The sequence below is a fragment of the Cololabis saira genome, chromosome 10 (assembly GCF_033807715.1).
Source record: "Cololabis saira isolate AMF1-May2022 chromosome 10, fColSai1.1, whole genome shotgun sequence".
Lineage (NCBI taxonomy): Eukaryota > Metazoa > Chordata > Actinopteri > Beloniformes > Belonidae > Cololabis > Cololabis saira.
Genome location: NC_084596.1, coordinates 2,750,794 through 2,767,925, shown reverse-complemented (window position 1 = coordinate 2,767,925; position 17,132 = coordinate 2,750,794). Strand labels below are relative to the sequence as shown.

Here is a 17,132-nt window from a genome sequence, read left to right as displayed (position 1 = left end):
ATACTACTGTGGATAAGTCTATCTTCGATTGATCGTAGCTCATGATTCAGGAGGTCTCCTCATCAAGAAAGTCTCCACACCATTCTTGATGTGGAAGTAAAGGTCTCAGTGGGATCCTCCGGTACTGGTCTTTTATTTCTTCCCAACGTTAGAACCAAAACCTTTGGTGAAGCCTGATTCCACTTTTATGGCCCAGGCCTGTGGAACAGAGCGTCAGGGCCGGAGAGTCTGTCCATGCTTTTAAAGGCGGCTCAAGACTCACCTTTTTAATTTAGCTTTTAACTAAGTCCCCTTTTACTTGTTTAGCACTACTTATTTATTATTTTATGTCATTTTATTGTTCTTAATTTCCTCTTAAAGAGCATATTGCAGGTTAGAATTTTTTCAAAAATTATACCTGACCTTATGTGAAAATGACTATGTGAGAAGTTAATGTAGGATTTAATATGTTTTACAAGACATAAGGGCACTTATTCAGAGGAAAAAGTGGCTGATTTTAGCCAAGCTCGTACAAACGCTTTTTTTTTTCGAACACAGCGTCATATGACGTCACACCAGGGAGCAGTCTCCACAGCTGCCCCATCTGACTGCCCAGACCCCGTACACACGTAGCCGGGTATCTGCTAAACCGAAGATATTTTGGTAACACTTTACAATAAGGGTCCCTTAATTAACGTTAGTTAATGCATTATTAAGCATTAATTAACAGTTTAATAATAGTTAAATAACCATTATTATGTATTACTTAACATTAATTAGCATATTAGTTAATGCATTAATAAACAGTTAGTTAATGCATTATTAAGCATTAATTAACAGTGTAATAATAGTTAAATAACCATTATTATGTATTACTTAACATTAATTAGCATATTAGTTAATGCATTAATAAACAGTTAATGAATGCCTACTGCTCAGAGTTAATTAATACATTAGTAAGCATTAATAAACGTTACATGATGTAATTATTTATCCTTATGTATGCATTACTTAGTATTAAGTAATACATTAGTTAATACATAAGTAAAACGTTAATAATGTCCCTAGTAATCATTTACTAATGGTGTTTATCTGGAGTGAATATGCATTAAGTAACAGCTACCTAATACATCTACTAATCATTCGCTAATGGTGTACATGTTTACTGGATGGGCATTATTAAACAACTATTTAGAGTCTTAAGTAATCATTTCCTAATGGTGCTGTGTATGTTATCAGGTAGCTTACCTGACCTTATGAACGGTAACCTGACATAAACCTTAATAAATGTATAGGAGTGGCTCATAGCCATTACTTAACCATTAGTAAAGGCTTGCTGGACCCTTATTGTAAAGTGTAACACATTTATCCCTTAGGTAACACATTATTAATGCTTAACTGCCTCATAAGCATTACTTAACCATAATTAACCATTAGTAAAGGCTTGCTGGACCCTTATTGTAAAGTGTAACATTAGGTAGGCATTGATTAACTGTTTATTAATGCATTAACTAATATGCTAATTAATGTTAAGTAATACATAATAATGGTTATTTAACTATTATTACACTGTTAATTAATGCTTAATAATGCATTAACTAACTGTTTATTAATGCATTAACTAATATGCTAATTCATGTTAAGTAATACATAATAATGGTTATTTAACTATTATTAAACTGTTAATTAATGCTTAATAATGCATTAACTAACGTTAATTAAGGGACCCTTATTGTAAAGTGTTACCGATATTTTCCTACGTTTGGACCTGTCATCCACATGAAAACACAAATAAACGAATGTTTAAAAAAACTCTGGGCAAAGGGAAGATTTTTGAAAACTCCGTTTATGTAGATGCGTGTAGACAGAGACAACCGGAGTTTTGCGTTTTCGAACGTCACATTATGCTCCAAAACAACAACAAATCTGCTCTGAGTCTGACGTCTAACGTGCGATCCAGAACTGCAGATGATCCACCATCTGTCCTCCAAGCTATTTATTAAATAAATGGTCTCTGCTCTTGACACCGTTACACCGACGCGGAGCCTACGCCGTAGGGTACGCAGCGACGCGCAGCAGGGCTGCAGCAGGGCTGCGTCGATTAACGCGGCAGCTCCGTGGCGGACACGGGGAAACTCCAGCTCGTTATCCGAGGAGGAGGCGCGGATCCCGGGGTAACTGCGCCGCGGAGGCGGCCCGGAGTCCGGAAGACCAGATGATCTACAGGTCTGTGCTTATGAAAGTGGTCGAAAACGCAGATCTTCGGTTCTGTGTGGAAGGTTTTTTTTTTTTTAACAACGATGTAATGTGGATAAACGAAGGGGGGGAAGTATTCGGTTTTAAAAATACCCGGCTATTTCGGATGCTTTTAAAAAAAAAGAGAAGATAATAAGCCTGTTTTCTGTTTAGAAGGTACAAACATAGACAGATTACAAGTACTCACCCATTTTTAAGGAGTTATTTTCGGAGTTTCTTTCAGGAGCACGGGAGGGTGCTGCAGTGAATAAAGGCGGATTTATGGTTCCGCGTAAAATCGACGGCGTAGCCTACGGTGTAGGTTACGCGGCGCACGCAGCGCTCTGTGCGTCGCCGCGTAACCTACGCCGTAGGGTCTGCGTTGGTGTAACGCGGACCCATAAATCAGCCTTTTAAAAAGCGAGTTTCGGCTGTCAATCAAAAGAACGTGGGGGGCCTAACGGGTTTGTAATTATAAGGCTGTGGCCCGTCATATTGGTGTGAATACACATTCACAACCTCTTCAGTGTCACAAATAACATTAAGATCCATTATTTTTCCTATTGTTGAATTCACCGCGCTCCCCAATGCGACGTCACTTCCGGTTCAACTTTTTCAGATGCGGAAGTAAAATACTCTCACAAAAACAACTCCGGAGGTCACTGTAGTATATATTTATGCGTATTTCAATGAAAATTCAGTTCCTACATTATTTTCCTACACATTGATTCACAGGGGTCTCCAACCTGCAATATGCTCTTTAAAGGTTTCATTATTTATTTATTTTTTTCATACTTATTTACTTATTTATTTTTTAATGTCGCTTCTATTGCGTTAGTGTCCATAAGTTATCTTTTGTATTAACATTCATTTATGTTGTTTTTAGTACGTTTAACACTCCTTTTAGTTCTGTTCATATCTCACTACTACCACTGCTATTATTATTGCTGTTACCACTACTACTACTACTACTACTGTTCCTACTGCTACTACTACTGCTACTGCTACTACTACTACTACTACTACTACTGCTGCTACTGCTGCTGCTACTACTGCTACTACTGCTGCTACTACTACTACTACTACTACTACTGCTGCTACTGCTACTACTGCTACTGCTGCTACTACTACTACTACTGTTACTGCTACTACTGCTGCTACTACTGCTACTACTGCTACTGCTGCTACTGCTACTACTGCTGTTACTGCTACTACTGCTGCTACTACTGCTACTACTGCTACTGCTGCTACTGCTACTACTGCTGTTACTGCTACTACTACTACTACTACTACTACTGCTGCTACTGCTACTACTGCTACTGCTGCTACTACTACTACTACTGTTACTGCTACTACTGCTGCTACTACTGCTACTACTGCTACTGCTGCTACTGCTACTACTGCTGTTACTGCTACTACTACTACTACTACTACTACTGCTGCTACTGCTACTACTGCTACTGCTGCTACTACTACTACTACTGTTACTGCTACTACTGCTGCTACTACTGCTACTACTGCTACTGCTGCTACTGCTACTACTGCTGTTACTGCTACTACTGCTGCTACTACTGCTACTACTGCTACTGCTGCTGCTACTACAGCTACTGCTACTACTACTGCTGCTACTGCTGCTACTGCTGCTACTGCTACTACTGCTGCTACTGCTGCTACTACTGCTGCTACTGCTGCTACTACTACTGCTACTACTGCTACTACTACTACTGCTGCTACTGCTACTACTACTACTGCTGCTACTGCTGCTACTGCTACTACTGCTGCTGCTACTCAGTGATCAGTCAGTATAGACATAAATCCATAAATAAATAAACCTCTGTCCATTATTTTTCATTTTTTAAGAAGGCAAATGTGTTATATAAAAAATGAATAATAAAATAAAATAAAACGTCTCGTATTTTTTCTCCATCAAGTGGGTGAAATGGGTTCTGGATGGCAGGACGTTCTCTGGATTGAACTGGTGTATCATTTGTTGAAACCCGTCACCATCAACCATGGAGAGCTGCTCATATCACAGATCAGGATCTATTGATCAGTTATTGATCAGTGAGGGCAGTCGCCTGTTGCAGGAACACGTCTGCTTCTTCTGCAGAAAAGGGTCCATGGTGGCTCTTCTTCGGACTGCATTGCATTTAATTTAAAATACTTTTGTCAGGCACAGTCAGGCGTAACGTTAAAGCTCCCTTTTAAAGCCAAAATAGGCTTAATATCTCACTGAGGCGAGTCCGTTTCGTTCAACTGTCCGACGTGCTTTCTCTTCAAATGCTCGTGCATTACCAACGTGCTCCCGTGATAAGCAAGTTCTTGAACCTTGAAACCTTGAAAGTCGTCTTTTTATTCGCCGTATCCAGGCTAAAAGGCTCCCGAACTTTTGAAGTTTTGTTACATGCAGCAGCTGTACGGGACGCCGTCATTTTTGTTTAACCGCTACCGCTCGGCCGAGACTGTATTGAAGTGAGACGCCTCACGTCTGGCGACAATTGTTGACAATGGAATTCATTGTTGACAATTTTGAGTACCGATTTTTGTCGACAAAGTCGACAAATCGTTGCCGCCCTACCGGCAAGTGTTTTTTTTTTTATTGACGCAATTCGAGTGGCCAGTGGCGTGGCCCGCAAATTTGTAGGGGGGGCCGTGGCCAGGCCAGCTGACAGTCTGGCTTGGGCCCGGGACAAAATAATCTAAGATGGGCCCCCCTGCGCCCGGATCTCTCCTTCTCCCTCTTCCTCTCCTCTCCTCAGCACCTCCCCTCCCTATCCTGTTCCTCTCCTCTCCTCTCTCTCTGCAAAAAAAAGTGACAGGCATTGACAATAATGGTTAACATGAACAAACTACACACACTGGTTAGTACGGTGGCCGACAAGGGCCAAACGCAGTGCAACGGCCTAATGCGTCTCAGTTAAAGTTATTCTATGCAACTTCCTAGAGCTAGCAAGATTTGAAAGTGGCGCTTCCTCTAAGCCCCGCCCCCCCCGCCCCCACCCACGAGCGCTCCGTCCAAAGCCACGCCCCCACAAACACAAACGCGCATACGATTATTAAACATTTTGGACAGCACATTTACAGCAAAACTACCCCATGTCTCATTCACCTGTAAGGCCGGTTTTAGGGGGGGCAGGGGGGGGGCTGTGCCCACCCAAACGTGCATCCTGCCCACCGGCGTCTCCATCCCGGAGAGCGCCGGTGCACGGCACGGCAGCGCTGCGGTGCGCTGCAGGCTCTAAAGCCACGGCTACGCCGTAGCCTACGGCGTACCCTACGGCGTACCCTACGGCGTAGCTGTGGCAACACAGCCTGCACGGCACCGCACGGCCGGCGCGGCGGCGGCTCTTCTGCTGCAGCAGCTCTTCGTGTCTGCTGCTGCTGCAGCAGGAGCTGCTGCAGCAGCAGCCCGGACCGACGCTCTACTCCCCGCTCTCACACAGCGGGACCGACCCGCTCTGGAAATAACTACTGGGCTCTGTGGCAGAGGGGAGGGAGGGGGGTTACACTGGGACACTGTGAGCCCAGGAGGACCCGTGGGAAGTGGACACGGGGGGCTGGAAGCGAGTGCGCGCATGGGACAGGGCGGGGGGGCGTGGTTTAAAATGAAGGCATCTGATTGGTTCTTTCCCTTCCTGGACCTGGACCAATCCGTATCATTTGGACCGAATGGGCGGGGCTTAGAGGTGCCTCTTTCAAAATTCTTGCTAGCTCGGATCAGGGAGAATACCTTTAAGGAAAACGGCTTCAAGTACAGAAACGATTCAAATTCACAAACTCAAAACGAGGTACAAAAAGAGGAACGTGGTGCAAATGAAAAAACGTGCTGCAAAAAACAAAGACAAATGCAGCATCATCAAACGCGCTGCAAATAGAGAAACGATGCAAAGCACAAAACGATATAAAACAAGAAACCATCATCAAAAGAAAAACGCTTCATAACCGGTCACTACAACCGGAAGTTCCTCCAAACCTGCAGGGGGCGCAGCTGACTGTGATTTTTATCTGACTATATTTATATACGATGTCTCTCTCCTCTGTGTCTCATCTTCTCTGATGCTGCTAAGCTATGTACGTTAGCATTAGAGCTAGCCAGTTAGGTTAAGTTACAAGGTTGGTAAACGTTGGCTGCTGTTTCTTACCTTGCTCTACGCTCAGTACTGGAGTTGAGGGGGGATGAGGGGGGATGTCATCCCCCCCTGAAATAAAAACGGTCCAAATCATCCCCCCCTGAAATAAAAACGGTCCAAATCATCCCCCCCTGAAATAAAAACGGTCCAAATCATCCCCCCAGAAATAAAAACAGTCCAAATCATCCCCCCCTGAAATAAAAACGGTCCAAATCACCCCCCCTGAAATTAAAACGGTCCAAATCATCCCCCCTGAAATAAAAATGGTCCAAATCATCCCCCCCTGAAATAAAAACGGTCCAAATCATCCCCCCAGAAATAAAAACAGTCCAAATCATCCCCCCCTGAAATAAAAACGGTCCAAATCACCCCCCCTGAAATTAAAACGGTCCAAATCACCCCCCCTGAAATTAAAACGGTCCAAATCATCCCCCCTGAAATAAAAACAGTCCAAATCATCCCCCCCTGAAATAAAAACGGTCCAAATCACCCCCCCTGAAATTAAAACGGTCCAAATCATCCCCCCAGAAATAAAAACAGTCCAAATCATCCCCCCCTGAAATAAAAACGGTCCAAATCACCCCCCCTGAAATTAAAACGGTCCAAATCATCCCCCCTGAAATAAAAACGGTCCAAATCACCCCCCCTGAAATTAAAACAGTCCAAATCATCCCCCCCTGAAATAAAAACAGTCCAAATCATCCCCCCTGAAATTAAAACGGTCCAAATCATCCCCCCTGAAATAAAAATGGTCCAAATCATCCCCCCCTGAAATAAAAACGGTCCAAATCATCCCCCCCTGAAATAAAAACGGTCCAAATCATCCCCCCCCTGAAATAAAAACGGTCCAAATCATCCCCCCTGTAAAACTGCCATCCCTCCTTTCCATCCCTTATGTCATTTCATCAATGAATGTGGTTTTACTGCTATTTCAACATTTAGAGTCATCACCAGAAAAATAACACCAGAAAAATTACTTATTTGACAATTTTCACCTGTTTCAAGTAAATTTTCACTTGAAATAAGTAGGAAAATCTGCCAGTGGGACAAGATTTATCTTCTTATTACAAGCAAAAAAATCTTGTTCCACATGCAGATTTTCTATTTATTTTAAGTGAAAATCTACTTGAAACCCGGGGAACATTGTTGTTTTTTCCAGTGATGAGTCTTTAAGTGTAATGAGATTTTTTTACTAAAATGAGACATTTTAACTAGAAATAAGACAGATATTCTTGTTAAGATTGTGAGTTTTTGCAGTGATCCATGTTACTTATCCTGTGAAGGACAGAGTCATATTGATAAGTTCAGAAAAGTGTTTTTTATTGTTGTGTTTTGATGTATTTGATGTAAGCCCAGTGGATATTTAAAGCTTACAGAAGGCTGCATTTAACTGCTGCTATGTCATTCCTGCAGTATTTCTGCAGCTGTTTTGGTCACTGCTATTATTTGTAATATATTATATTATTTGTAATCAGCACAAATTATCTGTCCCCATATGATCAAATCCACCATCCCCCCTGATTCTTTTTTACAACTCCAGTACTGGTGATAAGGAATAACCTCATTGGGCAGGAACCCCAAACGCAGCCGATTTATTGCAGCCCAGGCCCGGCTATAAAGAGCAGGATCCCCCTCTGCTCTCTCTTTCCCTCTCCCATGTTTCTTTTGCCACCACATGTATGAGGGTCAATGACGTGACGCCTATATTTTCCTGAAAAAAAGATTTTTTGTCAATTCAAAAAAGGTTTAAATGGATAAATAAATACCATATATATGACCTTCTGTCCCACATATGGACTCACTTTAATTTGACAAAAAAGACTAGTTATTTGGGATTTTGTTGATGTTTTAAGCATCAAAATGTCATGTGGTGCGACCGTCCAACCAGGACTCTTGTTTTGAAAAGTTTTTTGAAATCACTCTAAATGTTTTTAAATCAATCTTCTTCTATCTGGCATGATTTACGAAATGTCTTGTAGTGTATAAGATTTATACACATTTGTATTTATATTTCCATCATAATATACAAACAAAGTTTGACTGATGTCCATTTTATGAAATATCATGTTGCGCGACCATTAAAAAAAATATTTTTGTATAATACTGAAAACTTGTAAAAAAAAAAAAAAGATGTCAAAATGTTAAGGAAATTAATTTATTTTAACATGAATCATGGTAGCAACACATGACCTTGACCTAGTGCCAATTCATCTTGACAAAAAACTCTGAAATCACTTAATTTAACATTTTTATATGAATGTATGTGTACACAACATTCTTAATGTTTGAACTACTGCAATAGATATTCTTTTTTTATTATTTTAAAATTGACCTGTTGAAAAACAGCCATCTTGACACACACACACACACACACACACACACACACACACACACACACGTAGATGATCTGAAGTTTGTGTTTAATGTTCAGTTCGTTGTTTGCTTATCTGTAGTTTAGACATCAGATTGATTTGAATGACAGAAGTTTTTTGTGTTTATTTTGCACATATTTGTTCTGACAAACATACAGTATGTTACAGAATATTTGGACACCAGAAGTTGAACACCGGATGTCCAGATGTTCGGGTGTGGGGGTCCTGCCCTACAATGTTCCGGGGCTAATTCAGGCCAATGAAGGTCAAGGACTCAATACAGAGTCTGATGACACCACCCACGAGTGTTTATGTCAAACCATTCAAAAGTTATGGCAGAGAAAAGTATTCTAGGGGGCGCTGTTGAGCCGTTAGGCCATGCCCATTAATGCAAACCATGAAATATCAAATTTATCACCAGGCCTGGCTTGGTGCAAAATTTGGTGACTTTTGGGGAACTATCAAATATGGACCAATCAGATGAAGGGGGGCGCGCCTTTTGGCGTCTAGCGTCGCCACGGTAACACTTTTGAAAGAGAAAAGTCATGCGTGTTGTGGCAGGATAGAGATGCATATTTTGATGTATAACACACCTGGGTGCACATTACGGTTCGGGCCGTATTAACTGCCGAAGGAATGGCATAAATTGCACCAAAATTACGCAATTAATTCAAAATGTTCAAAATGGCCGACTTCCTGTTCGGTTTGGGCCATGGCGCCAAGAGACTTTTCTTTAAGTTGCGACATGATACAGGTGTGTACCGATTTTCGTCCATATACGTCAAACCGTATTGTGGGGCTTGAGGCACAAAGTTTTCTAGGGGGCGCTGTTGAGCCGTTAGGCCACACCCTTTAATACAAACCATTAAATAACAAATTATTCGCCAGGCCTGGCTTGTGTGCAAAATTTGGTGAATTTGGGGCACGTTTAGGGGGTAAAAAGGCCCTCCTTTCGTCAGAAGAAAGAATAAAGAATTCCTACAGATACAATATTAGGGCCTTTGCACTGTAAGTGCTCGGGCCCTAATAATACATTTTATTTCTAAAGGCGCCTTTCTAGGCACTCAAGGTCGCCGTACACAACATGTTAAAAAATAGAACCCGCAAAATACATTTAAACATTAGAAGAAATGAACATTACATTTCATAAGCAGTCTTGAACAGATGAGTTTTAAGTTATGATTTGAAAAGAGGGAATGAGTCAATGTTCCTGAGTTGGGAGGTAAAGAGTTCCAGAGACGGAGGAGCAGAGCGGCTGAATGCTCTGCTGCCCCTGGTGGTGAGACGGGCGGAGGGGACAGACAGTTGTACGGAGGAGGAGGGAGTGTGGACGTGGAGGAGATCAGACAGATATGGGGGTCCAGGTTGTGGACGTGGAGGAGATCAGACAGATATGGGGGTCCAGGTTGTGGACGTGGAGGAGATCAGACAGATATGGGGGTCCAGGTTGTGGACGTGGAGGAGATCAGACAGATATGGGGGTCCAGGTTGTGGACGTGGAGGAGATCAGACAGATATGGGGGTCCAGGTTGTGGACGTGGAGGAGATCAGACAGATATGGGGGTCCAGGTTGTGGACGTGGAGGAGATTAGACCGATATGGGGGTCCAGGTTGTGGACGTGGAGGAGATCAGACAGATATGGGGGTCCAGGTTGTGGACGTGGAGGAGATCAGACAGATATGGGGGTCCAGGTTGTGGACGTGGAGGAGATCAGACAGATATGGGGGTCCAGGTTGTGGACGTGGAGGAGATCAGACAGATATGGGGGTCCAGGTTGTGGACGTGGAGATCAGACAGATATGGGGGTCCAGGTTGTGGACGTGGAGGAGATCAGACAGATATGGAGGTCCAGGTTGTGGACGTGGAGGAGATCAGACAGATATGGGGGTCCAGGTTGTGGACGTGGAGGAGATCAGACAGATATGGAGGTCCAGGTTGTGGACGTGGAGGAGATCAGACAGATATGGGGGTCCAGGTGGTGGACGTGGAGGAAATCAGACAGATATGGGGGTCCAGGTTGTGGACGTGGAGGAGATCAGACAGATATGGGGGTCCAGGTTGTGGACGTGGAGGAGATCAGACAGATATGGGGGTCCAGGTGGTGGAGGAGATCAGACAGATATGGGGGTCCAGGTTGTGGACGTGGAGGAGATCAGACAGATATGGGGGTCCAGGTTGTGGACGTGGAGGAGATCAGACAGATATGGGGGTCCAGGTTGTGGACGTGGAGGAGATCAGACAGATATGGGGGTCCAGGTTGTGGACGTGGAGGAGATCAGACAGATATGGGGGTCCAGGTTGTGGACGTGGAGGAGATCAGACAGATATGGGGGTCCAGGTTGTGGACGTGGAGGAGATTAGACCGATATGGGGGTCCAGGTTGTGGACGTGGAGGAGATCAGACAGATATGGGGGTCCAGGTTGTGGACGTGGAGGAGATCAGACAGATATGGGGGTCCAGGTTGTGGACGTGGAGGAGATCAGACAGATATGGGGGTCCAGGTTGTGGACGTGGAGGAGATCAGACAGATATGGGGGTCCAGGTTGTGGACGTGGAGATCAGACAGATATGGGGGTCCAGGTTGTGGACGTGGAGGAGATCAGACAGATATGGAGGTCCAGGTTGTGGACGTGGAGGAGATCAGACAGATATGGGGGTCCAGGTTGTGGACGTGGAGGAGATCAGACAGATATGGAGGTCCAGGTTGTGGACGTGGAGGAGATCAGACAGATATGGGGGTCCAGGTGGTGGACGTGGAGGAAATCAGACAGATATGGGGGTCCAGGTTGTGGACGTGGAGGAGATCAGACAGATATGGGGGTCCAGGTTGTGGACGTGGAGGAGATCAGACAGATATGGGGGTCCAGGTGGTGGAGGAGATCAGACAGATATGGGGGTCCAGGTTATGGAGGAGATCAGACAGATATGGGGGTCCAGGTTATGGAGGAGATCAGACAGATATGGGGGTCCAGGTTGTGGACGTGGAGGAGATCAGACAGATATGGGGGTCCAGGTTGTGGACGTGGAGGAGATCAGACAGATATGGGGGTCCAGGTTGTGGACGTGGAGGAGATCAGACAGATATGGGGGTCCAGGTGGTGGAGGAGATCAGACAGATATGGGGGTCCAGGTTATGGAGGAGATCAGACAGATATGGGGGTCCAGGTTATGGAGGAGATCAGACAGATATGGGGGTCCAGGTTGTGGACGTGGAGGAGATCAGACAGATATGGGGGTCCAGGTTGTGGACGTGGAGGAGATCAGACAGATATGGGGGTCCAGGTTGTGGACGTGGAGGAGATCAGACAGATATGGCGGTCCAGGTTGTGGACGTGGAGGAGATCAGACAGATATGGGGGTCCAGGTTGTGGACGTGGAGGAGATCAGACAGATATGGGGGTCCAGGTTGTGGACGTGGAGGAGATCAGACAGATATGGCGGTCCAGGTTGTGGACGTGGAGGAGATCAGACAGATATGGGGGTCCAGGTTGTGGACGTGGAGGAGATCAGACAGATATGGGGGGGCTAGGTTGTGGACGTGGAGATCAGACAGATATGGGGGTCCAGGTTGTGGACGTGGAGGAGATCAGACAGATATGTCTGAGGTGGTATCGTATAATGTTCACAAAGTGTAATGCAATTCATGTCATGGGTAGTTTATTTTGAAGAATCAAATACTCAACATCCTATATTATCAATTTTACATCGTGCAAGAAATGACACAAACTTTGAAAATTCACTGTGCGCCTTCGCAGAACCACAAAGTAGCATTTCTTGGCAGGTAGCAAAGATTGGTAGAACACCGGGAGCCAGTGGAGCTGTTGGAGGACAGGAGTGATGTGATGGATGGAGGGGGTCCGGGTTATGATGCGGGCAGCTGAATTCTGGAACAGTTGGAGTTTACGGAGGGACTTGTGAGGGAGGCCAAAGAGGAGAGAGTTGCAGTAGTCCAAGCGGGAAGTGACGAGGCTGTGAACAAGGATGGCGGCAGTGTGGGGGGTGAAGGAGGGGCGGAGGATTGATGTTACGTAGATGGAAGTAGGCGGACCGGGTAATGTTATTGATGTGGGATTTTGTCCATATCAGGATAGCACTATGAGAATCCAGCAGAAAGACAACATTAGGTACACATATCAGCCGACTGAGACCTTTCAGATGTTTTTAAGGAGGAATTATGGGTACATTTAATTATATCTGCGCTGTGTGGAGTACCACAAGGCTTCATGTTGGGCCAACTATGTGGTCAGTACTCATAAACAGAATACGGGGTCCTCTGGGATGTGGACCTGGTGGTCTGGCTGTCCAAGCTGAGATGTCTCCTCAGACAGGGAATCCTCTTGGCCATCAGTCTTTTCAAGTGACTCTGGAACTTCTTTCCTACAAATGTGTAAAACACAGGACTGATGCAGCAGTACAAGTAGGCGATGTTCCGGGTCACGTACAGGGCGTAGTCTAGACTGTCATCACATGGATCTTCTTCTGGGCTGGATTGGGAGATCTTGATACCTCGAAGGAGGACAACGATATTGAAGGGCGTCCAGCAGACAAAGAAGGTGAAGATGATGACAAATATGAGCTTAATGGCACGACACCTCTCCTTCAGTTGGGTGGTTAGGACACGCACAGTGATGCAGATGTAGCAGTACATCACCATGATGAGAGGAAAGAGGAAGAAGAGCAGGAACTGTTGATAGGAACTGACCAGGCGCCAGTTGTCCATGGTGCTCTTCGAGTACCCCGTCTCCTCGCACATGAGTCCGGTTAAAGGGTTCTTAGAAACATTCTGAAGAACCAGCTCCTTCACACTTGCGAGAATGCTGATGCACCAAACCACCACCGACGCGATGATGGCGTACACTCGCTTCCTGCTCTTGGCAGCCGCCACCGCGTGCACCACGGCCAGGTATCGGTCAAAGGTCATGAGTGTGAGGAAGAGGATGGAGCTGTAGAACCCGATGAAGTAGGCGCTACTGACCATCTTACAGAGAGCAGCACCGAAGATCCACTCGGACAGATGATACCAGGCCCAGAAAGGCAGACTGGAGGCAAACAGGATGTTGGAGAGGACCAGATTCAAGAGGAAGATGTTTGTCACCGTGTTGAGCTTCTCGTACTTGTGGAGGATGAAGAGGACAAGCCCGTTACCGAGGTAACTCAAGGCGAAGTTGACGTAGTAGAAGACTGGGATGAATCTTGCTCCAAACTCGTTGACGTCTTCCTTCGTACAGAGCTGGACGGTTTTACTGACCACGTAGGTTGGGTCGGTCATGTTCATGGTTTCTTCGAACAGTTTCAGGAAGAGATCGTACTGGTCTTCGTCATCGTCCATGGTGGCGCTTGTCCTGTGGCAAAACAAACACGAGAAAAAATCCATGTTAGATGACACAAAGGAGACACATTATTTGTAAAATGAAAAGTCCTCCAGGTCTTAGTGTCTTCCAGATCTTACTGGTTTAATTATGGTTTATAAATATATATGGGTATCATCTGCATAGAAATGCCACCTGAGACTACAGGGTGTACAAAGTGAAAAGTAACGGTCCAAGTGTAGAACTCTGTGGAACACCCCTGACCAAGTCTGCTGAATGAGGAAGACCAGGACCCGTACAGACACCGGTCCACCCGTTGGGACGGTGTTCTAAGACCTGCAGGTTAAAATGTCCAACTTTACAGCAGAAATGAAAATATTTACAGTCTGGTTCAGAACCGTCTTACATCCATGACAACTGTACGGTAGAATTTTATGTACTCCATCAGGTAAAATCATATAAAATCAAAAAAGTATTGATAACCAGGGGCATGTTTTCTCTTCGTTGTTTGAGTGACAGTTGCGTTACAGTCTATGATGTTAGCAGTTAGCTGTGATTATTGTAGCTACTTTGCTCAGCGTTTTTGGTGAACGTGACATCTGAGTTAGTTAAGAATAGCAGAGTATAATCACTTTATACTTTTACACTTATACTACTATTCCAATCACTTTTGTTCCAAAGATATGTCTCGTTGTGCCATTAAATACTAACATGCTGCAGTGAGCAGCTAGCCAGCTAGCCAGAGGAAGCAGCCGGTGGATGTCACTGGCAGAGCTGAGGCTTCAAAACACTTTCCAAGTTATTTACTCATGTTTTTATCAACCGCTTTGCAATCCAATTTAGTAATGCATATTTTACCTCCCAGTTTAAAAAGAGGGGTAGATTATTGTGGTTGATTAATAAAAGTGAAGGTCAATTACAGAAGGATGCTGCAAATAAAGGCAAGGCAAGTTCATTTATATAGCACAATTCAACACAAAGTGATTCAAAGTGCTTTACATCGACACTAAAAGCGGCAAGACTTAATTGGACAGTAAATAGCAAATAAAATGAAATAAATTTATAAGAAAAGAAGGTAAAATAATAAAAGCACAGGTTGCTAATTTAAGAGTATGCTTAAATAACGAATAAATCAAATAAAATAATAAGAAAAGAAGTTAAATAATAAAAACTCCACTGCCAATCCAGGAAGCAAGAACACACGGAGACACACGTCAAGCACATGGAAATCTGCAACAAAAACCACAAACAAAACACAAAACCAACAAAACCAACACGGAGCCGACCAAAACACAAGCAGCAATCAACCCAAATCACAGTCTGAGCTAAGCTACCGCTAACTAACCCCAAAAACTACAGAGCAAGCATGCAAGTGAACAAGCCAGTGTGTATGTCTGTGTATGTGTGTGTGTGTGTGTGTGTGTGTGTGTGTTTGTGTGTGTGTGTGTGTGTGTGTGTGTGTGTGTGTGTGTGTGTGTGCGTGTGTGTGTGTGTATGTGTGTGTAATAAACCAAACAAAGCTCCACCTGAAGTGTATCTATAGTGGGGGAGGGGGGGAGCAACCCCGCCACCCGCGAGACCAGAGGCCGACACGGAAGAACCCGGAACCCAGGCCACCAGCAACCCCACAGAGGGGAGAAGTAGGAGGGAGGCATTTTCACCAACACAGACGCACATTCACGCACCGTTTCCCCCTCCCCGGGGGGGTCCAGCACCACCAGAAGGCACCCCAGGCTGCACGGCGAGCTCCGCCAGGCCCGGGTAACCCGACCCACCTGTCCCAGGCCGGCGAGGGAACGCGGGTGATGTGGGACCCCCTCCCGCCCCTGGTGTTGAGTGCATGTGATTAATGCCATAAAAACAGGGAGGGGGAGGGCCAAGTATCGATTTGACACCGACCCCCCCCTCCCGAACTAAATGTCCTTGTCAAATGTATTTAATAAGTGTTGATTGTGCAGTGTCTACAGTGTTATTAAAACCGTGAGGCGGGGAGTGCCGGGCCACGCGGTACAATGCCCCCCACGACCCGGACCCCCCGCCCCTTCGCCTATGTGCGTATGAATCGTGTAGGGGGGGAAGGAGGGGGAGCAGAGGCCGAAGCCAGGAAGCAGGACCAGCAGAGCCGGCCCTGGAAAGACGCCCACGCTCCCCCACCGGCCATTGACGGGGGCCAGCCCTCCGAGCCGGGCCAGGGCCCCACCGTACCTCCACGGGCGCCCCCAGGCGGAGGGGGAAACGGTCCAACATCCCCCCCTTCATACTGACAACATAAGACATAGACACCTGGGAATGGTGCCGCCCCGCCGCCGCGCCCGCCCGTGCACCCCCCGGTCAGGGGAGGCCCGATCCCCGGACCCGGCCCCACCCCCCACCGGGGCCACCCCGGCGGACATCCCAAAGGTCACGGAGTCCCCACAGACGCAGGGACATGCGGCCCCCGCCCAGTGACGGAGCACCAAGGCAGCAATGCCCCCCCAGCGCAGACAGCCACCCCCCACCCAGGCAGGGCCGGGCCCTCCGAGCGGGACCCCCACGCACACCGCCCAGCCCCCCCCAGGAGCACCGGAGACGCCCTAGCCACAGCCCCCAGCCCGAGCCCCCCCCAGCCTGCTTGGTTCTTGTTAAAAAAAAAAACTAAGACTAAAAGACTGACTTTAAAACTAACTTTGATACTGATTTTAAAAGTAGAAAATGCATAGCTCTGATGGAGAAGTGGCAAACAATCAGTCCAGCGTCCTCTCCAGTCAATCTCTAGCACTCTCCGTCAAGGCTCAACAGCGCCCCCTACAAAACTTTGTGCCCCATGTATTTTGGTCCAAGACCATTTAGTGCTTTGTAGACCAGCAGTAAGATTCTAAACTCTATCCTTTGACTCACTGGAAGCCAGTTTATTTCATGACCGGTGTAATATGGTCCAGTTTCCTGGTGTTTGTAAGGACTCTTACAAATAAAGTCACGTCTACACTTCAGTCACACCCTAACAACCCTTAAACATCCCTTTCTCTTCAAAACTGTGCTCCATGGAGGCTGAATGAAGGAATAGATGTGCTTCTTCTTCCAGATGGCTTCATATTTGCTCCTCTCCTCCAGACTGATCTGGACAAC

General features: G+C 45.8%; 1 protein-coding gene across 1 annotated transcript in view; it reads right to left on the bottom strand.

Moving 5' to 3' along the window:
• Positions 1–12,506: 12,506 nt before the first annotated feature.
• The window catches only part of LOC133451786 (C-C chemokine receptor type 3-like), an 8,047-nt gene continuing 3,421 nt past the window's right edge, over positions 12,507–17,132 (bottom strand). Inside the window, exon 2 of the mRNA XM_061730930.1 lies at positions 12,507–14,060. Within this exon, the coding sequence (XP_061586914.1) occupies positions 12,962–14,047 (1,086 nt within the window). The 5' untranslated portion in view covers positions 14,048–14,060 and the 3' untranslated portion in view covers positions 12,507–12,961. The remainder of the gene's footprint in view (positions 14,061–17,132) is intronic.